Consider the following 22086-nt stretch of genomic DNA (forward strand, 5'->3'; position numbering starts at 1 on the left):
CGCTGACTCTCACCTCTGCTCTCTGTCTGTCTGTAACAGACACTAACATTAACTTGTATTGTTAACTGACACTGAAGAGACTTAATAAAACATTCATCTCCTATAAAAAATATTCACCACCTTGGCTGTTTTACCTTTTTTACTGATTTTATGAATCAATTTTAATCAATATAAGTAGACTTTTTTAATCAAAGAAATTACAAAAAGGATGGTCCAGTCACTGGTCAATCAGTATTCCTGGCTACCATTACACCATGAAGACAAAAGAACACTCAGATATAAGGATATTGAAAAGTATGAGTCAGAGGACTGAGACAAAAACATGTCCAAGGCTCTGAACATCCCCCAGAGTTCAGTTTAATCCGTCATGAAGAAATGAAGGAATATGTCACATGTGTAAATCTGCCTAGATCAGGCCGTCCTCACAAGCTGAGTGAGCGTGCAAGAAGGAGACTAGTGAGAGAGGACACCAAGACCCCTATGACTACTCTGAAGGAGCTCCAAGCTTCAGCAGCTGAGATAGAGAGACTCTGCAGACAACAACTGTTGGCCGGGTTCTTCACCAGTCAGAGCTTTATGGGAGAGTGGCAAAGAGAAAGACACTGTTGAAGAAAACTCAGATTCAATCTGGACTAGAGTTCACCAAAAGGAATGAGGGAGACTCCATGGTCAAGAGGAAGAAAGTTCTTTGGCCCAAAATGGTGACACCAAACACAAACATCACCGCAAAGACACCATCCCCACTGTGAAGCATGGTGGTGGCAGCATCATGCTGTAGGGGTGCTTCTAGGCAGCCGGACCTGGAAGGCTTGTAAAGGTAGAGGGTAAATGAATGCAGCAAAAGTACAGGAACATTCTGGAGGACAACTTTATTCAGTGTGCAGAGTTTAATTCACCATCTGTCTCCACTGAAGTGAGGAATGTTACGGCTGCCTGTTGAGCTTATATCACGTTTAATTGTTTTCTGATTGGCTGGTAATGAATGTGACGGACAGACCAATCATCCAATCACCCTCTGAGGTGAGGTGGAAGTTATATTTTGTACTTGATTCATATATTCTTATTTTTTTGTAGTTAATTTCAGATTTAATTGCAACTAAAGTAGGAGTATTTCCTCTGGGACTGAGTGCAGTAGAACAAAAAGAGGGCAAACAATTGAAATATTAAGGTTAAGTGCCTTTAAAGTTGTACCTAAGTCCAATACTTTAGTAAATTAATCTCTAAATGTTCTCTCTGGAGTACACTTTAAGTCTTGTTGTTAATAAATTAAAGTTTTTCCCCTCTGGCAGAAGCTTTAAGCTGACAAATGTTGATTAATTGATGAGAACACCATTTGGAGACTTCTGTTAGTTTGTTTTCGCTGTTCCACCTCAGACGGTGATGTTTTCATGCATCTTGCTGCAGGGGAAATCTCCCGTCAGCGACGTTTAAAGCTCATCTACACCGGCCGTTTATCATTCCCTTTGTCTTCCTGTGTGTCTTTGTCTCTGTGTGCAGCTGAGGCAGTTGGAGATGCAGCTGGAGCAGGAGTACGAGGAGAAACAGATGGTGATTCACGAGAAGCACGACTTGGAAGGACTCATAGCCACTCTGTGTGACCAGGTACATAACAAATGCATACTCCGGTGTCGTACATTTGTCCCTCCAGGAGCAGACCGAGCGCCCATCCTGCCAACTTCCTCCAGTCATAGATCTTTCTTATTGCAGGTTAATGCTCCCCGGCTGATGAATTTGTCATTCCTACATCACAAGCATATGCAGCGCGGTGGCTGCAGCTAATTTACCACTCTGTCTCTGTCACTGTGAGGTTGTAATCAGACTCCTGAGGAGCGACCGGGTCCTGGTCTGAGGCCAAACTGGCATACAGCTCCAGTTCAAGGCTGTATTAGAAAAAGAGAGACAGTATTTTTATTCTAGCCTTTCATTTTGCACATATTAAGAAGTCAAAAAAGTTGGGACGTCTAATGAGCTATTAAACACCCGATCCTTTGCTAGTCAGGATCAGAATTTCTAGTCAGTTCACATATCTCAGGATATTTTTAATCATTTTAGGCCCTCAGTTCCAGAGATACTGCCATATCTGTAGCCGCCATGATCCTATCTTAAATAAAAACTGAACTAAACTAGGACTACTTTCCTTTTTTTTTTTGTTCTTTTGCTCAACTAAAGACTAGTCATTCTTCCTGCATGTTTGTGAGGAGGTGTCTCTTTATAGCAGGGGTGTCAAATCTGGCCTGTGGTACAGTTATACCCGGCCTGCAAGACCATTAATATTTTTAACATAACTGGCCCATAAGTATGAGGTCTGCAGATTTCTTCAGTATAAAAATGTAAACTTATCCTCAAAGATTTAAAATATCGTTAAGTCATAAAAATATGAGAAGTATAGAGTAGAAAGAATTATTACTATATTTTATATATACTACATATATTACTATGAATATCACTTTTTTATGTAATATTTAGACATTTTAGATTCACAGTTTTAAATTTTAAGTCATAATGACTTTGACATTATCTCATATTTTGAATTTTAAAAAGTTAAATCTTGAATTTTATCTCATTTTGATGTATAAAACTCCAATTTTATCTCATGTTGTGACCATTCAACGTATTATTTTAAATTTCTTAATTAATTTTGACTGATAAAACGTATGATTTCCAGTTTTATCTTGTATTTTGACCTTTAAACTTATCATTTTGAATTTTACCTTGTATATTTGAATTTAAAAACCCTGATTTTGACATTTTATCTGATATTTTGAATTCTAAAATGTATTATTTTTTAATTGTATCTAATATTTTGACTGGTAGAAGTCAGGATTTACATTTTAATCTTATAATTTGACCTTTAAAACTCATGATTTAGAATTTTTTAATCATATTTTTACCAATTAAACTTATTATTCCCAATTTTATCTTGTATATTTGAATTTAAAACTTATCATTTTGAATTTTATCTTGTATATTTGACTTTAAAACTCAAGATTTTGACATTTTATCTGATATTTTGAACGCTAAAATCTATTTTTTTTATTTTATCTCATATTTTGACCCATAAAACTCATAATTTTGAATTTTTCCTCATATTTTAATGTCATGTTCTGACCTTTTGATCTTATAAGTTTGACTTTTTAATCTCAAATTTTGAGCCTTTAAACTTATAAACTTAGATTTTTTTAATCTCAAAATCATCATATCATCAATGCTTAGTTTTTTTTTACTGTTGACCCTGTTAGGCCCTCAGGTTAGACTAGAACTCCAAATCCGGCCCCTGCTGTGATTGAGTTTGACACCCCTGCTTTAGATAATCAGAAAACAGCGCCTTATTTCTCTGTATCACTGCTTTGTTTGTCACTGGTTCCCTCTATGTAGATTTGGAATGAAATTTTGACTATGTCTGTGTGTCTTTTTCACTCATAACGTTGGTCCTTTTTGATTCTATGGACCTGCAAAATTGTAGATGTAATTTAATCTGAGGCAAATGACACTGAAATAGTTTTAAACTTTGACGACCTTCTTATCTTGCACCTATTTTGACATTTTGTACCCATAACCACTGTCATTTAAACCCCAAAAATATGTTAAAAATGGGACCAAGTTGTACATAGTCTACTTTCTTAAACAGAGGTATTCCCTATTTTCTAGGTTGGTCACAGAGACTTCGATGTGGAGAAGAAGCTGAGGAGAGACCTGAAGAGGACTCACGCCCTGCTGGCCGACGCCCAGCTGCTCCTCTCCACCGTCGACAGCCCGGGACAGAACGCCCCCAACGGCAGCAGGGAGCAGATCGAGCGTCTGCACTGCCAGGTAGCATCACCACCACCTGTGCATCAGTCTGACTCGGATATATACGAGCCGCGACCTTCTTTATAGTGTGAGATGCATTCATGCTTTCTCTCTCTTTCTCCGTCAGCTCGAGGAGAGCCAAATGAGGTGTGTGGAGGCGGAGAGAGTTCAGACGACGCTCTCTCAGGAGCTGGAGAACACTCAGATCGAACTGGAGAATATCTGCAAACAGAAGAGTGTGGTGAGTTTGTGTGAGCAGACCAGTGAAGGGTTAAAGGACAAAATGTGAATAAAAGGATGAAGGGAAATAAAAGATGATGAAACTTCCAACAGTCAGGAGGTGATAGAGGACTAGGGGAACTTTTAGAAAGTTTTAAAAGTCATTGCAGGACTTTGTCTTTTTGTTTCTTTACTGAAAGAACAAGCCGAGGCTTTAGATTTTGAAGGTCGCTTAGCCGTGGGATGATTTCTAAAGGAAGCCAAGTGAGAGTTAACATCTTAAATGTATTTACACTTTTTGTGAAGCAGGTATGTTGTTGCTTTTGGAGGAAATACAACCAAATATGCTCCTGTTTTACAGTCATACAACAGTAGAGCTTGTGTTTCTTGCTTTTCAGCTTTTTTGATAATTTCCATACAAAAAACAAGATGTTGCAAAAGGATGCCAACTTTATTAGTGACAAATAAGAGATTTTATTTTCAGTTCAGAGTTTAGGACCACAGAGGTGTGGGTGTGATGTATAATTGTAAGCAAGGAATGTGTGTTTGATCATGTTCTTTGAGAAACTAAGCTACTATTTATATGTTTATATTAATAAATAATACTTCAGTTTTGAGATCACGGTTCAATTCATCTAATAATGCAGTATACAACTCCAGATATATGATCACAGATTTCACTTGTTTATTAATCTTAAGTACAGTTTTCTTCCTTTATAGGGTTAGGGTTTAATATGACGTAGGTCCACCCTTTGCAGCTATAACAGCTTCAACTTTACTGGGAAGGCTTTCCACAAGGTTTAGGAGTGTGTTTATGGGAATTTTTGACCATTCTTCCAGAAGCTCATTTGTGAGGACAAGGAGGCCTGGCTCTCAGTCTCCGCTCTAATTCATCCCAAAGGTGTTCTATGGGGCTGAGGTCAGGACTCCGTGCAGGCCAGTCAAGTTGATCCACACCAAACTCTCTCATCCATGTCTTTATGGACCTTGCTTTGTGCACTGGTGCACAGTCATGTTGGAACAGGAAGGGGCCATCCCCAAACTGTTCCCACAAAGTTGGGAGCATGGAATTGTCCAAAATCTCTTGGTATGCTGAAGTATTCAGAGTTCCTTTGACTGGAACTAAGGGGTCAAGCCCAGCTCCTGAAAAACAAGCCCACACCATAATCCCCCCTCCACCAAACTTTACACTTGGCACAATGCAGTCAGACAAGTACCATTCTCCTGGCAGCCACCAAACCCAGACTCATCCATCAGATTGCCAGACGGAGAAGCGTGATTGGTCACTCCAGAGAACGTGTCTCCACTGCTGTAGAGTCCAGTGGCGGTGTGCTTTATGCCACTGCATCCCACGCTTTGTATTGCACTTGGTGATGAACGGCTTGGATGCAGCTGCTCAGCCATGGAAACCCATTCATGAAGCTCTCTACCACTGTTCTTGTGATAATCTGAAGGCCACATGAAGTTTGGAGATTTGTAGCGAATGACTGCAGAAAGTTGGTGACCTCTGTGCGCTATGTGCCTCAACATCCGCTGACCCCGCTCCATCATTTTACATGGCCTACCACTTGGTGGCTGAGTTGCTGTCGTTCCCAATGGCTTCCACTTTGTTATAATACCACTGACAGTTGACTGTGGAATATTTAGGAGCCAGGAAATTTGACCACTGGACTTGTTGCACAGGTGCCATCCTATCACAGTACCACGCTGGAATTCACTGAGCTCCTGAGAGCGAGCCATTCTTTCACTAATGTTTGTAGAAACAGTCTGCATGCCTAGGTGTTTGATTTGATACAGCTCTGGACATGGAAGTGATTGGAACACCTGATTTACATTATTTGGATGGGTGAGTGAATACTTTTGGCAATATAGTATATCAGTGTTTATATCGAGAAATGCACATTTATCTTGACTTTTCAGGTGATTTTGGCTTATTGGTTGTTGGAGGAGAATGCATGAGGTTGTAGATGTTTGGATGTCTTGGCTAGGACTTTCTTGTAAATGAGATTATTAATCTCAGTGAGGTTGTTAAACAAGTTTAAATGAGGTGATTTTGACAGGATACAGCACAAATACAGCTGCTTAAATGTGAGTCTTTGCAGCATTTACATTCAGCTTCGTATCTTTTAATGAGTTCTTATGTCTCCATTTATCCTCTCCTCTGTGTCCTCAGGTGGACGAGCAGTTAGCGATGCTGCAGCACGAGAAGGTCGACCTTCTGAAGAGACTGGAGGAAGACCAGGAAGACCTCAATGAACTGATGAAGAAGCACAAAGCACTCATCGCTCAGGTACAGCTGAGGATTTGGTCATTATTTGAGCTTTGTTAGTCACTCGTTCGTGGAGAGCTCAAATCTTTATCCCACTCTTCTCCTGGTTTAGTCGTCGAGTGATATCACTCAGATCAGAGAGCTTCAAGCTGAACTGGAGGAGATGAAGAAACAGAGACACTCTCTGCAGGAGGAGGTAAGGCAGCACTGAGGTTTTTATGAAGAGAATGTTCTGTAGAAACAGTCTGAAATGAGATTTAATGGATTTCTGGATCATTCCACCTCCTTGTTACACATCTCAGTCTAATAAACTCACATTCAGAGGCGTGCCGGTGCATTCATTTGGCTCTGTAAATGTTTTCCTCCTCCTCCTCTTCATGCAGCTCCAGCAGAGCGTGTCCAGGCTGCAGTTCCTGGAGTCGTCCACTGTGGGGCGCAGCATCGTCAGTAAACAGGAGGCACGTGTGTGTGACCTGGAGAACAAACTGGAGTTTCAGAGAGGCCAAGTCAAGAGGTTTGAGGTGAGAAGACATGAAGAATCCTTACTTTAAACACATTTCACCCTCTGCACTGATTTATTTTAACTCTATTTATGATGTGCAGGTGCTGGTGCTGCGTTTAAGGGACAGCGTGGTGCGTCTGGGGGAGGAGCTGGAACAGAGCGCCCAGGCTGAAGCTCGGGAGAGAGAGAACGCTCGTTACTATCAGCAGCGAGTGCAGGACATGAGGATGGAGATGGAGGATCTGATCCAGAGGGAGCAGGACAGCGGCCGCAGACGCATGGAGCTGGTAACTTAATCACACACCGCTGCCGCTGCAGCTCCACTCATGTTCACTGCAGGCAGATAAGACCGGAAATAGCAGCACATGTTGATGCTGCTATTTCTGCCTGGTAACCACATTCCTTAATGTTGTCAAGGGCATTCTCCAACACATGCACAGGAAACATTTCATACTGATACCCAGAAATCCCCCGAAAGAGCACATTTTTATCTAAATGCATGATACTTTTTGCATGCATATTTAAAAGAAGAAGACTTTCCTTACGCATCATCCATTCTAGTTTGCAGAAAGAGCTTATTCATTTACAGAGCAACATCAGAAACAAGGTAATTCAGACAGCTTTACAGGGAAAAACTGAATTGAATAGACAACATCAAACATAGCAAAGAAATTACTCAGATGTTTGTCCCTCACATTGCAAAACACAAAACATTAGAAGGTCTGCACTCTAGGAATCTCCTGTTTGAGGATTTTCTCATCAATAAGCGATGTTTCGAGCCATCATGCTTGTCTTCAGACTGCAAAACATACGTACATGTGAATCGCCGCTTTGAATATACATATTCAAACATGTTATGCGACATAGATGTAGACGTTTTTGCTTCTTTGAGCTTCTTCATCGTGGATCCAGCAGTCAGAGCCCTACCTAACACTGACATTAAAGCCTCTGCAGAGTATTAGCTCATAATGCAACCCCTGATTCCAAAAAAGTTGGGGCGCTGTGCAAAAAATGAATTAAAACAGAGTGCATTGATTGTCAAATCTCATGAACTCGCAATGGAAAACAACAGATCAGATGTTGAAAATAAGACATTTTACCTTTTCATGAAAATATTAGCTCATGTTTAATTTGATGGCAGCAACACATCTCAAAAAAGTAGGGACAGGGCCTTGTTTATGATCGTGTATCATCCCCTCTTCTCTTCACAACAGTCTTGGCGTCTGCGGAGTGAGGAGACCAGTTGATGGGGTTTTTTGAGAGGAATGTTGTCCCATTCTCATCCTGGGTCTTCTTTGCTGGATTTTTCCTTTTCTGATGCTCCAAATGTTTTTGTGAAAGGTCCTGGACTCTTCTCCTGTGAAGCCATGCTGTTGTGATGGATGTGGTATGTGGTTTAGCATTGTCTGGATGGGAGCATATGTTGTTCTAAAACCTCTCTCTGCTTTTCAGCATTGATAGTTCTTTTCCAGATGTGTAAGCTGCCCATGCCGTGGGTTAATATAGTTAACTGAAACTAACTAAAACTGTATAATATGCTTACAAAACCAAATTAAAATAAAATAAAAATAGAGACAAAATATCCTTAGTTTTAGGGTGCTTTCACACGAGGGGACCGGTCCCAGATCTGAGTGCACTTGAGCCCAAAGTCCTGTTTGTTTTGGTAGTGTGAATGCAAATGAACTGTGCCTGAGCACCGGGCCCGGGCCAGCTTGGAGAGGTGGTCTCGGATGCGATTCAAGTGGACTCTGGCTCGGTTTGGATGAGATGTGAATGCAACTGCGGTTGGATACGGGACAGAGCGACGTATCAGCTTTATGACATCATTGTAAAAATGAAACTTTTTTCAAAGGCGTGGCAGTATGTTCACATTTTTCTTCAATAAAGGACAGAAATCATCAGAATCCAGTCAATAAACAGTCTGTTGTGACTCACCTTACAGATGAACACAAATTGGAGAGGAAGTGCAAAGGCAATAAAAGTCTCCCGTTACCTTAAAAAAAAAAACAATGTATCTGCGCAGCACGAGCCCATTTAACGCTCTGAGCTGTAGTAGATGTGCAGATACGAAAAGCGAAGTTGCTTGCATCTTAAAAAGTTATTTTAATCATCCATGGCTGCAGGATGGACTTTTTGCCAGGTCAAAACAAAAACAATCTTTGCTCAGGTCATGACCCCAGTGGTTGCCATGGTAGCTTCATCTTCTTTCTCCTCCTTGGTGGGGTTGTAAACCAGCTACGTGCATACCGCCACCTGCTGTCTCAGACTGAGTACATGTGCATGTGGGCCCTGGCACGCATCGATGTTGCTTGTGTGAAAGCACGATGGGGGGAAGGGGGGGGGGAGGAATCGTGCTGCGGTGCGGTTCAAAACAACTGGGCCTGACTGGCACCTACACCCATGTATGGGGAGTGTAAACTTGCCTGAATTGAGTGGTTAAGACTTCTCATAGTGGTAGTTTTATGTCTGGAGTTGTGTTCAAACATCATCATTAAATAAACAATATGATAAGTGAAGAGTAGCCTGTTTGGATATGTTTTTAAAAATGTATAATATTTACTCAGCCCTGACATTTACACAAAAAAACTAAAATTAACACTAAAACTAATAAAAACAAAACTAAAATGAAGCCATCCATTTTCTATACTGCTTATCCCGTTTGGGGTAGGACTCGAGTCTGTCTCGAGTCCTGATTTGGAGGACTCAGACTTTGACTCAGACTCGAGCTTTAACCACGCCATGACTCGAGGATGAAGAGGAGGATTCAGGCCTTTTTGGCAGAAGATTATTTATGCTGTAGTATTTGCTGTTAGTGTGAGAAACCCCCCCCCACTGATCAGTGTTCACGCAGCGTACGGTGTGCGTTCACGTGCATGCGTGTTCACATGCATGCGTGTTCACATGCATGCGTGTTCACGTGAGTCTAACCTGCTGTCTGTGAAACTACCAGAGGAGAGAGAGAGGAGGAGCGGGCAAGCCTGGGTGACAGAGAGCGGAGCTGATAGGTTGATAGGTATCTTAAACCTGTGGCTTTTCTCCATATTCCCGTGGTAATCTGCAAGAAATTAAACTAAAATGCAGCCAGCCTGAATCGCGAAAAATTTCCATCAGCTGCTCAGACTGGTCATATTAGCTGCTGTTGCTGCTGAACAGTAATCTTCCTCAGTCTTGGACAGAGTGATAAAAACTCTTACACTTTGTAGTGAATCTCACTGGTTAAGAAAACTGTCAGTCCATCGATGAAATCTGCGTTAACACCAGCGAGAAAACACTGATTAGTGAGCTAAACAAGGACCATACAGTAAAATTATGATGTGTTTAATGACAACTCAGACTTTGGAGTATCGAAGGGAGGACAAAGTTAAGACCTTTTAATGACGTGTTCAAATGTCCCATGGAGAAAACTGGAATTTCAGTTATTAGTGAGAAATCTGAATAAATCCAGTCATTTTAAAGGAGGAATATTTACTATAAAATAGAGGCAAAGCATGAGTGCAGTTAAAAACATGTTTTATTATTTTTCCACCCTAAACACACAAATAATCCTGTTAATATAGCTAATATTATAGATGAAGAGTGTACCAGCTCCTCTAGCCCTTTAGAATAAAAAGTTGAAGAAATTCATACATTAATGAAACACATCAATAAAGCCCTCCTGGAAAGCTGGTATGGCTTCAAAATAATTAATCATTTAGTTTAATTTGGCTTGACGTTTTAGGTCAAGGACTGTCTAGGACTCGAACACGGGTAATGGGGACTCGACTCGGACTCGGACTCAGGTAAAGAGGACTCGACTGGGACTCGACTGGGATTTTTCTTTGGTGACTCGGACTTGACTTGGACTTGAACACTTCCCTTTACCACCGGAACAACACCCGGTCTGAATCTCTATTAATGGCCTATAAAATGACGTGTTTTCTCCTGCGGGATGTGAGAAGACACAAAATCAATGCATCTCTATTGTTGTGTGGGCATGAATTCCCAGGGTTTTGCGGGTGCGGGCGGGTGTGGACATACACATTGCGGGTGCAGGCAGGAGTGTAACACACACGTTGCGGGTGCGGGCGGTAATGGTCAGAAATTCGGCAGGAGCGGGATGAAGAAAACAGCCCCGTGCAGGGCTCTACCCCATACCATTAGAGATGCAGGCTTTAGAACCAAGCCAGGAGAACAAGCCGGATGCTCCCTCTTGTGGTGTCCAATGTGAATTTCCAATTTGGATTCCTCTGACCACAGAACAGTTTTCCATGTTTCCTCAGTCCATGTTAAATGAGCATTGGTCCAGAGAAGACGGCTGTGTTTCTGGATCCTGTTCACATATGGCTTCTTCTCTCCATGATCCAGCTTCAACTGTCATTTGTGGATGGCATGGCCAACTGTGTTTACAGACAGTCATTTCTGGAATGTTCCTGAGCCAGTGCAGTGATTTCAGTACAGAATCATGCCTGTTTTTAATGCAGTGGCCCCTGAGGGCCCCCAAATCACCAGCATCCAATATTGACCTTCAGCCTTGTCCCTTGCTCACAGAGATTCCTCCAGTTTCTCTGAATCTTTTGATGACATCATCGACTGTAGATGGTGGGATATTCAATGTCTTTGCAATTCAAAATTGAGGAAAAATTTTCTGAAATTGTTCCACAAGTTTTAGACAGATTGGTAAACCTCTGCCCATCTCTACTTCTGAGAGACTCTGCCTCTCTAAAATGATCCTTTAACACCCAGTCACCTTTGGGCTTTTTCTCCCTTATTCAGATCGGATAGCTGGAGAGAGACAGGAAATATGAGAAGAGAGAACAGGGTGTAAGCGCCTGTTCTAGCTGAGCTAAACCAGCGCCCCTAAATCTGCCTGTACAACCCCAATTCTAAAAAAGTTGGGACACCGTGTAACATGTAAATTAAACATAATGCAATGATTTTCGAACCTCATAAACCCACATTTAATTCACATTAAAACATAAACAACATATGTAAGGTTGGAACTGAGACACTGTACCATTTCATTAGAAATATTAGCTCATTTTGAATGTAAAGGCAGCAGAGAACCGCTCCATGCTGTAGAATCATCTTGTAGTTTCCTGTAAGAGTTCAAAACACCCAAACTAAGATTTTCTGGTCATCATTCATCGGTAAAATTCTAATCTATTGTCAACTTTCTTTCCTTTACCTTCCTCATGTTAAAATTTCAAACTTTTTTGAGGAGGTGTGTGGTCTTTGTGGTTGAATCTGGGGAATGTGGGGATCGGGATTTGGTTTTTGCACTGTCTTCTCAAACCAATAAAGAAAGGATAAAGAAACAAATGAAAAAGCTCACTGAGGAAAAACAAAGTGTGTTGAAGAGACTGCAGCGAGAGGCAGAACGTTTAATTTTAGAGAGTATTGTCCTGGAGAAACAAAAACACAGCAGAGAACAGGCCTGTGAAACTATTCTTAACTTCGCACCCGTCAATAAGAAACTGTGAAGACTCAGCAGCCACAAGGCCCTGACAGAGAGGATAAAAATACTTGATTTAAAGAAGTGAATCAGGTGAATAGTGGAGATTTAGACAATGAGGCTCACTGGCTTTAAGTCTTAACACTACTGTTGATGAGAGAAAACCCAGCAGCAGCATCAGCACCTTGGAGAGCGCTAATCCCGTCTGTGAGGCATCATTTTTCCCCAGCAGAGTTCAGACTAATCCCGCCCTCCTGTGCCGGGATTAGCTCGTACTTGTCTGAAAGTTTGGCATCAAGGCTTTTCTCCAGAAGGTTCTTTCACTGAGGAATTCATCTTTAAGGTTACAGTCTTTCATGAAGCACTGTTTGTATTTAAACTATTATTCCTATATCCGTCCATTCATTATCTACAATCCTAATTCCAAAAAAGCTGGGGCGCTGAGTTAGATGTAAATAAAAACAGAAGTTAATGTGCTCATCTTCTCAGTGAGCAGCGGGTGCTGCCGTGGGCCCCTCCACGTCCCTGAGCACTCACAGGCAGCCCAGTCTTCGCGCAGTAGTCCCTGCTGCAGTCGGACTCACTCGGCTGCAGCAGAGGAGTAAGACCAGAGAAACAGTGAGAGAAACTGCATTTTATTTACTCCATGGTAAGCTGTGACTTTATAAAACAATATAACGCTACACTTTAGTGCCCCATGACAATAACGTCCTCGCAGAAACACGCTGTTAGGGCACGTCAAGGAGAGCATGCTAGTTTTTTCACGCAAGTTTTAGAGAGCGTATCACAGCATTTTAACGTTGTCTTAGTTGCATCTTTGTGAAATAAACAAAGATAAATGCAACTGTTAATTCCATGTCCACATTTGTGTTCATGTACAGTATATGTCCTGTTTATATCAATGTTCTTATTTCATATATTTGCTGATACATCGGTTATCGGCCAGTATATTAACCTTGCAAAGCAGATAGATACGTCCGTTTCCTTGTTTTTCACTGGCGAATCCATCTTGCAAAGCTCCCATCTGAACCGTTTGGGCCCAGTTAGAAAGTGACAGGACCAATCAGTGACGAGGGGCAGTACTTTCAGTTGCAGCAGAGTTGTGACGTTAACAAACAGCAGCAAGAGCTGGTGCAGTTATGGAGGAAGAGATTAGCGTGGATGCTGCTAAAGCGCCAGTTTTATCAGAACTTGACAACATTTCTTTATTAAAGGAAGAACAAAAGAACAGCAGTGAGTTGTTTTCTTTTCAAAAACGACAAAAGTCGGATACTGACATGTGTGTAGTCGCCATGTTTCGCGTTATTCCTCAGTAGCTGCACAAGCAGCTTGATAGTGGCTACGTGATGTGTTTTGTTGCTCTGGTTGGCCCGTAGAGATGTGACAGACGAGAACATTTACCCAATCATGCTCCGAGAGTTTTTCAAAGCCTCTGCCTTTTCTCAAATGTTTCCTATTGAAGCTTTCCCAGATGGATGTGTGTCAGGTTACCAATATATCTAATATCGGCTTTTTTTAGCCCCCAGTATCCGCATCGGCATCGGGCCCAAAAATTCCATATCAGTCGGGCTTTAGTTTGCACCATTTTGCTCTTTTGAGTGTGATAGAAATGTCATCAAATCTTAAACTGCTTTGAAAGTGCATCAAAAACATGAAACAGCACACGAGCATTAGTAGTTGCATCAGAAGAAGAACACATTTACAAAACTTTCTGCAGAGTTGGCCAACAAAATCTGTCCAGTTAATCAAAAGTCGACCCAAAATCCTGTTAAAGTCCACACAAGACCACATTGCATTCAGTCTAAAATTCCATGCATGTGTTTTTGTTGTTGTTTTTGTCCATCTATGCTCTCACTTCCTATTGTTATATAACCTCTAGTTTTATTCCTGCTGTCTTGCACAACCACGCTGACGTACAAACAGCCATAGCAGAGGAAAACACATAACAGCCCCCCAGCCTATAAATGGAGATCGCTGCAGCTCCGTTTCTTCCTGAACACAGATCGCCATCGCTCTTCCTCGCCTGGCTCAGGTTTCTAAATATAAACCCCCAATAAGTATTACTCATATCCGAGCAGGGAGACAACATTTTAAGCCAGGCTGGTTCTTGGAAAAAAGACCTGCAGGAAACAACTTCCTCCAGGCTACGATTGAAAGTACACCCCTCATCTCCCAAACCCAGCCGCACTCTCCTTGGTTCTCATTAACAGAAGCAACAGCTGGTGATTTATCTGGAACATTCCGGCACAGGTTTGATCATAGCAGCGCTGACAGCAGGAGGGAGGGTCTCCACACACACCTAAACACTCATCTGTCATCATTACTGCGTTCTGTGAGCGATGTCTTTTCAGAGCTGATTTTTCTAATCAGATTTGAGCCAAAGGAGATCGCTCAGCTCGGGGATGATCGCTGAGCAGGTTGACTTTCCACGGGGGAAAGAGAACTGCAACAGAACTGTGGCTCTGACTGGAAGAAGAAGCTAATGTCAGATACCTGTTTGCATGCAGGCCGGCTGCTAACATCGCTGACATGGTCAGCTTGGAAGGAGAGAGCTTTCTAGGGACCAGCCAGATGGAGGGTTCATGGGGGTCTGCAAAATCATGGTCCATTTGCTGTAAAGTTAAGCTGTGATAACCATGTAAAACTTTCACCTGAATAATAACCACTCTTATCAAAACAACAGAGCAGGAATTTGATTTATTTATGCTGTAATACAATCAAGCTGTTTTCAAAATTAAAGCCCTTGTCTTAAATAGAATTATCTTTTATTGGTGCTGTTAACAAATGTGGCTGGGCACACTCAACTAGACCATCAGGAAAGTAATATCGGACTTCAAAGTAAGGCAAATGTGCACAATGGCAGGATGCTGGAAAATAAAATAGAAGAAACTGAGACAGCTTAAATGGAAGAGAATCAAAGAATTTTGCCAAGAGGCAAAAATAAATAACAAAGAAGCAGATAACATGTACTAAAACTGGCGAAAAAGTGGGACACATGGGTGAAAAGTGGCTAAAAAAAAGCAGCAAAAATGGACAGGAAGCAGCAACGACTGGTTAAAAGTGGCAAAAATGGACAAGATGGGCAGAAAGTTACAAAACTGTTCAAAACAAAGTACTAACAGGGGAGGCTGCAAAAATGGGTGCAAAGTGGCAAAAAATGGGTGAAAAGCCTGAAAAATAGTTTAAAAGTGACCAACATGGGCTCGACTGGCAAAAATGGGCTAAAAAAGACAAAAAAGAGGTTAAAATGGGCTTAAATCAGCAAGAATGGGTTTTAACAGACAAAAATGAAGTGACAAACGTGGACAAGATTGGCAGAAATGGGTGAAAAGCAGCCAGAGTTGTTAAAGGTCACATATTATGCCCCATACCCCCAAGCTGTTTTCCCCTCATGATGTCATGTAGGGAGTTAGCCCTGCCCCGAGGTTTGGTTGGCCCTCCCCACTCAGAAGAAAAGTCAGGGGCGGAGTCAGACAGCTCATTAACATTTAAAGACACAGACACAGAAACAGCTTGTTCTGAGAAGGGCTGAAACAGAGGGGGTATTAGACATGCAGAAATCCAATACTGGAGTGTTTTTTTCAGCAACAAACTTCACAGTCATGTTTTGGGGACCTCTGGGCCATTCTCTGAAAATCTCTGGGTTTATCAGGGTCCATTCTCTGGGTTTATCAGGGGTCCATTCTCTGGGTCTATCAGGGTCCATTCTCTGGGTTTATCAGGGTCCATTCTCTGGGTTTATCAGGGGCCATTCTCTGGGTTTATCAGGGTCCATTCTCTAGGTCTATCAAGGTCCATTCTCTGGGTTTATCAGGGGCCATTCTCTGGGTTTATCAGGGTCCAATCTCTAGGTCTATCAAGGTCCATTCTCTGGGTTTATCAGGGGCCATTCTCTGGGTTTATCAGGGTCCATTCTCTAGGTCTATCAAGGTCCATTCTCTGGTTTATCAGGGGTCCATTCTCTGGGTTTATCAGGGGGCCATTCTCTGGGTTTATCAGGGTCAATTCTCTGGGTTTATCAGGGGCCATTCTCATGGTTTATCAGGGTCCATTCTCTTGGTTTATCAGGGGTCCATTCTCTGGGTTTATCAGGGGTCCATTCTCTGGGTTTATCAGGGGCCATTCTCTGGGTTTATCAGGGTCCATTCTCTGGGTTTATCAGGGTCCATTCTCTGGGTTTATCAGGGTCAATTCTCTGGGTTTATCAGGGGCCATTCTCATGGTTTATCAGGGTCCATTCTCTGGGTTCATCAGGGTCCATTCTCTGGGTTCATCAGGGTCCATTCTCTGGGTTTATCAGGGGTCCATTCTCTGGGTTTATCAGGGGCCATTCTCTGGGTTTATCAGGGTCCATTCTCTGGGTTTATCAGGGTCCATTCTCTGGGTTTATCAGGGTCCATTCTCTGGGTTTATCAGGGTCAATTCTCTGGGTTTATCAGGGGCCATTCTCATGGTTTATCAGGGTCCATTCTCTGGGTTCATCAGGGTCCATTCTCTGGGTTCATCAGGGTCCATTCTCTGGGTTTATCAGGGTCCATTCTCTGGGTTTATCAGGGGTCCATTCTTTGGGTTTATCAGGGGTCCATTCTCTGGGTTTATCAGGGGTCCATTCTCTGGGTTTATCAGGGTCCATTCTCTGGGTTTATCAGGGGTCCATTCTCTGGGTTTATCAGGGTCCATTCTCTGGGTTTATCAGGGGTCCATTCTCTGGGTTTATCAGGGTCCATTCTCTGGGTTTATCAGGGTCCATTCTCTGGGTTTATCAGGGTCCATTCTCTGGGTTTATCAGGGTCCATTCTCTGGGTTTATCAGGGTCAATTCTCTGGGTTTATCAGGGTCCATTCTCTGGGTTTATCAGGGTCCATTCTCTGGGTTTATCAGGGTCCATTCTCTGGGTTTATCAGGGTCCATTCTCTGGGTTTATCAGGGGTCCATTCTCTGGGTTTATCAGGGGTCCATTCTCTGGGTTTATCAGGGTCCATTCTCTGGGTTTATCAGGGTCCATTCTCTGGGTTTATCAGGGTCCATTCTCTGGGTGTATCAGGGTCCATTCTCTGGGTTTTTCAGGGTCCATTCTCTGGGTTTATCAGGGTCCATTCTCTGGGTTTATCAGGGGTCCATTCTCTGGGTTTATCAGGGGCCATTCTCTGGGTTTATCAGGGTCCATTCTCTGGGTTTATCAGGGGTCCATTCTCTGGGTTTATCAGGGTCCATTCTCTGGGTTTATCAGGGGTCCATTCTCTGGGTTTATCAGGGGTCCATTCTCTGGGTTTATCAGGGGTCCATTCTCTGGGTTTATCAGGGGTCCATTCTCTGGGTTTATCAGGGGTCCATTCTCTGGGTTTATCAGGGTCCATTCTCTGGGTTTATCAGGGGCCCAGTCTATCCTGTGGGCAGACCTGGATATGTAGCTATATGTAGATGTGTAGCTCTTTCCCGTTCTGTTGGGATGTAAATACTCTGCTCTGGGTTTATCTGAATATACCCCCTTCCAAATGCTTAATAGTAAAATCCATCTTCTGTTAAATTCCAACTCTGTCTCTGTTACGTGATAAAAATCCAACATTGCCTGAGTTGCTTTGAACTTTGAGTAAATGCTGAATATTTGATCGGATATTCTTTAATTGAACATTTTGTTGTGTATTTCTGTGGTTAAAGAAGACGTGTGCTCTCCTTCAGACTGGCAGTCTCAGACGTGTTCTCGCTCTCGCTCGCAGCAGATTTTCTTTGTGACCTCTGAGCCGAGAGAAAGAAACACAGCGCTTCAATAATTATTCACTTATTAGCACAAAGCAGGCAACACACACACAAGGATGCCCTTTAACAACCTACCAACCCACTACGCACAAAGACACACACCCTTACTACGCACAAAGACACACACTCCTCCTCCACCAACCTTCTTCCCGTCATCTCTCCCTCATCCTGCGCTCTCTCTGACTGTGATTAATCCTCATTGTCTCTTCAAGGTTATAGACACACACTCATGTACACACAGAAATACACACATTCATACATGGTTATGCGTCTCCATGACAACCGCTGCACCCACACCCGTCTCCTCAAATCTAACAAAGCCAATAACTTTGAAAGCCTTGAAGCTTTTCAGCGTCTGTGTGACAGGATACTCGACAAAGACAAAAAAAATCATGGAAACAGACGTGATGAATTAATAAATCAGTGTATTCTCTCAATGTCAGCATGCATATGGAACAATTCTTCCTCTAAATAAGCAGCACTAATATGAGCGGTGGTGGTGGCTTGGAGGTTACATGACCATGTGTGAGAGAGGACACGCCATCGGATGTTCATTGTATGACTGATGAGGTAATATAGGCCAGAGTGAAGGTAATTGCTGTGGCGTATCGGGACTCAGGGGGGTTACAGGTTGCAGAGAGGAGGAGGTGGCGTTGAAGGTGAACGTGTTATTCAAACAAACTCCCACTAATCCTGAGATGTCTGTTTGGACAGGAGATGCAAGTGGAGGAGCTAAGCGCCGTCAGACAGGCGCTGCAGGCCGACCTGGAGACGTCCATCCGCCGCATCGTGGACCTGCAGGCCGCGCTGGAGGAGGTGGAGTCGAGCGACGAGAGCGACACAGAAAGGTAACAGAGTTCACCGAACGATGGCCAAACTCCTGTTCACAAATCATGTCTGTTTGCTAAAATTCAACCTTTTCACCACTCTGCCCTTCACTCCAGCGTTCAAACTGCTGTGGAGTCCTTGACTCGAAAGAAAGACCTGTAAGAGGAATGTCTGTGTGCAAGTTGGTACTGTGTGGGTGTGACCTGAACTTTGCATCAGGCTTTAAAGGCTGAACCAAAATGCTGAGTTGCATCAGCTGTGCATACACTCAAATGTAGCCTAGCTTAGATGTTTGGTCTAACAATGCTTTATCCATGCATCAGTAAAGATACTGTGAGGGGTAGGCTTCATAAATGCATCAATAAAGCGTCATCAGCTTAGATAATTCAGTCAGGAACACCCTCCTTGTACATTTTACCATTTCATTGACAAATTGAAAAACAGCTATACTTGGCGGAGAAGGCTCTGCTCTAAAAATGCTCCCTGTGTTAGTCAAGCAGCATGCTTTGACTTTCCAGGGATGGAAACCCCCATAGGGATGAGATCATAAATGACAGTGCCTATTGAATACAATAAAATTACTTCAAAAGCAATTCATCCATAGTAGCATGAATCTGAAAATGAGGATGCAACAAGCTTTATGCCACTGATCATCAACTGGCAGCCTGATGGCCATAAAAGGCCTCCCAAAGCTTCCTGTCCGGCCCCCAGAAGGTCATTACACTCAGAAAAGAAGGAAAAGATGTTGTGATTTTAGAGGTATCTTTTAGCTTTAAATGTCTGCAGCTGTTAAATCCACAACAAAAACAATAATACTGAAATAGTTTTAGAATGACTTAACATTTGATCTGTTTTTACAAAATATCCCTTGTCAGCCAATATCAGTAAATATTTAAACATCTATATTTAAAAAAAATGGGGTTAGACTGGTGGAAAAGTTGCATGAATGGCTAAATAAAGTAGTGAAAAGGGGTTAGAGTGGCAAAAATGGGTGATGGGTTGTGGAGTGGCACAAAGAGACAACAATTGGGATAAAAAGTGGTGAAAAGAAGTTAAAATATCAAAAAATTGGCAAACGAGGAAAAAAGGGGCCAAAAGTTTCAAAAACGGGTTAAAAAATATCAAAATGGATAAAAGAGTGGCACAAAGGGGATAAAACATGCAGGAAAAGTGGTAAAAAGGGGTTTAAAAATGGCAAATTAGTAAAAGGATGTTAAAGTGTGGCACACAGGGGCAATTATTTGTAAGAAAGTGGCAAAAATTTGCAAAAGTGAAAAAAAGGGGCAACAAGTTTCAAAAACAGGTTAATAATTGGGAGGAAAGTGGCAAAATAGGTAAAAAGTGGTAAAAATGTATTTTAAGGTGGCAAAAATGGTCAAAATTGGGCTAAGAGTGTCAAAAAATGTTGCGGAAGTGTCCAAATGACGTAGTAAAAAGCGGTTAAAAAGAGTCAAAATGAGTTAATAAAGGTGCTAAATCACAACTGAAGAGGACCCATTCTCTGGATTGTGAAAGAAAATATTAATACTGGTACAATTGATTTTTTTTTAAGCTGGGCAACCAGAGTCTCTGCCAAGATTAACTCTGGCCCTTGTGCAAACATAATTGACTAGCCCTGCTTTAAGCTATAAAGGAGGAGGCTGGGGTGGAGGAGGTGGAGCTTTAAGCTGTAAAAAAGCAGGCTGGGGTGGAGGAGGTGGAGCTTTAAGCTGTAAAGGAGGAGGCTGAGGTGGAGGAGGTGGAGCTTTAAGCTATAAAGGAGGAGGCTGGGGTGGAGGAGGTGGAGCTTTAGCAGCAGCAGCAGTGTGGTGCATCGGCATTAATGCAAGCAGGAATTACTGAAAAGTACTTCATATTTAGATATGATTCTTAAAATTTTTTCTCGTGTTTCACTTTATTTGCAACTAGAAAATAGCTGAAGATTTGTGTCTAATCTGACCAGCCAGCGCAGCTATAGACAGAACTTTAGCATTTTTTATTGCACTTCTCGATGCTGAAATCACTTCCTGCCCCCCGTCTGAAATCCTTTGCAGTGGCATAACACCGTCTGCAAACCTGTTATCAACAATGCTTTGTAGACTTCAGCTTCAACAGTGCATCAATAAAGCATTAGCTTAGTGTATAAATGACATTTTGTTAGTTCAGTTTAGAAAGCTTCATAAATGATAGGTGAAGTTTGCAAAACCATGAAAGTTTTATTAATGCTAAAAGTGTGTAGTCATGAAGTCTTACCAATCTTTGTAAAAGTTTCAGGGGTTTGTTTGTTTTCATGCATATGACACTTCAGCTTTGACTGATTCACAGATGATTTAATGAAGTGGATCATGTCATCAGGCTGCAGGTGTTGTTGAATCTCCTCCCTGTCTTGCAGTGAAACCATCAGCTGTTTGCTGAGCTGCAATTATATAGAGTGCTGCAGCGATGTTGTACTGTATTTTTGAGGCCAACCTGGAAGTCAGGGTTCCACTGATGTCTGTTTTTTTCCATGGGGTTTTGGATTATTTTGGAATAAAAGCTCTATGGCCAAAAAGGTTTATGACACTTGCACATTCTGCTCATTCAAATAATCCTCTGAGCACTACTTTCATAAGTTTTTAAGTGGAACCGATATCAGTGAAAGTATAAAGCTAATGTTAGACTATAAAGCAACTTCAGATGTATTTTATACTGGAGAAATAAACATTAAAATATCTAAAGCTTGTGTTCACCCCAGTTATTCAGACATTTAACCAAACGCTCTTTCAAAAATCCCACAGACTCTGAGTCGATGCTAAAATGCTGCCAAACTTCCAGGTTTAGGACTCCTGCCTGCAGCTCTCTATCATATTGTGCCTGCATGTTTTTGAAGTAGTTTTCTCCTCAGTGATTCTGATCTGAGTAACAGAGAGGAACACCTGCTGTGTGTAAATGTGTTAAAGTGTGATTTCGTTCCCCAGTGACTCCGTGTCCAGCGTCGGCTCTATTGGGACGGAGGATGTCGGGGAGGGGATCCGTCATTGGTTGGGAGTTCCCAGAGGAGGGTCCAGAGGTGGAGGCTCTCCTTATGGCAGCAGTACCATCAGCAGCCAAGGGGGGCGCCAGTCTGTCACCGACACCATGAGCAATTACAGCTTCCGGTAAACAAAGTTTACTTAACGTTCAGTGCATCTTTTTATAGAAACAAAGCCAAAACTTGTCTTTTCAAAGTTTTTCTTTATTATCTGAACTTTTGCACTGACTATAAACGAGATTTCGAAAGGTTTAGAGCTTTTGGACCAAACTTGAAGGCTTTAAGGTTGGCTGAACTGTGAG

At 42.2% G+C, this 22086-nt stretch overlaps 1 protein-coding gene across 2 annotated transcripts in view; it reads left to right on the plus strand.

The window, feature by feature from the left end:
* The window catches only part of LOC121524650 (unconventional myosin-XVIIIb-like), a 79195-nt gene that overhangs the window by 51439 nt on the left and 5670 nt on the right, over positions 1-22086 (plus strand). Inside the window, exons 33-42 of one of the 2 annotated variants that reach the window (XM_041810080.1) lie at positions 1498-1602; positions 3649-3810; positions 3917-4030; positions 6182-6298; positions 6390-6473; positions 6661-6798; positions 6881-7066; positions 18682-18815; positions 18912-18953; positions 21732-21911. In XM_041810080.1, the coding sequence (XP_041666014.1) occupies positions 1498-1602; positions 3649-3810; positions 3917-4030; positions 6182-6298; positions 6390-6473; positions 6661-6798; positions 6881-7066; positions 18682-18815; positions 18912-18953; positions 21732-21911 (1262 nt within the window). The remainder of the gene's footprint in view (positions 1-1497; positions 1603-3648; positions 3811-3916; positions 4031-6181; positions 6299-6389; positions 6474-6660; positions 6799-6880; positions 7067-18681; positions 18816-18911; positions 18954-21731; positions 21912-22086) is intronic. The other variant, XM_041810081.1, reaches the window with a different exon arrangement.

The sequence above is a fragment of the Cheilinus undulatus genome, linkage group 17, assembly GCF_018320785.1.
Source record: "Cheilinus undulatus linkage group 17, ASM1832078v1, whole genome shotgun sequence".
In the NCBI taxonomy this organism is placed as follows: domain Eukaryota; kingdom Metazoa; phylum Chordata; class Actinopteri; order Labriformes; family Labridae; genus Cheilinus; species Cheilinus undulatus.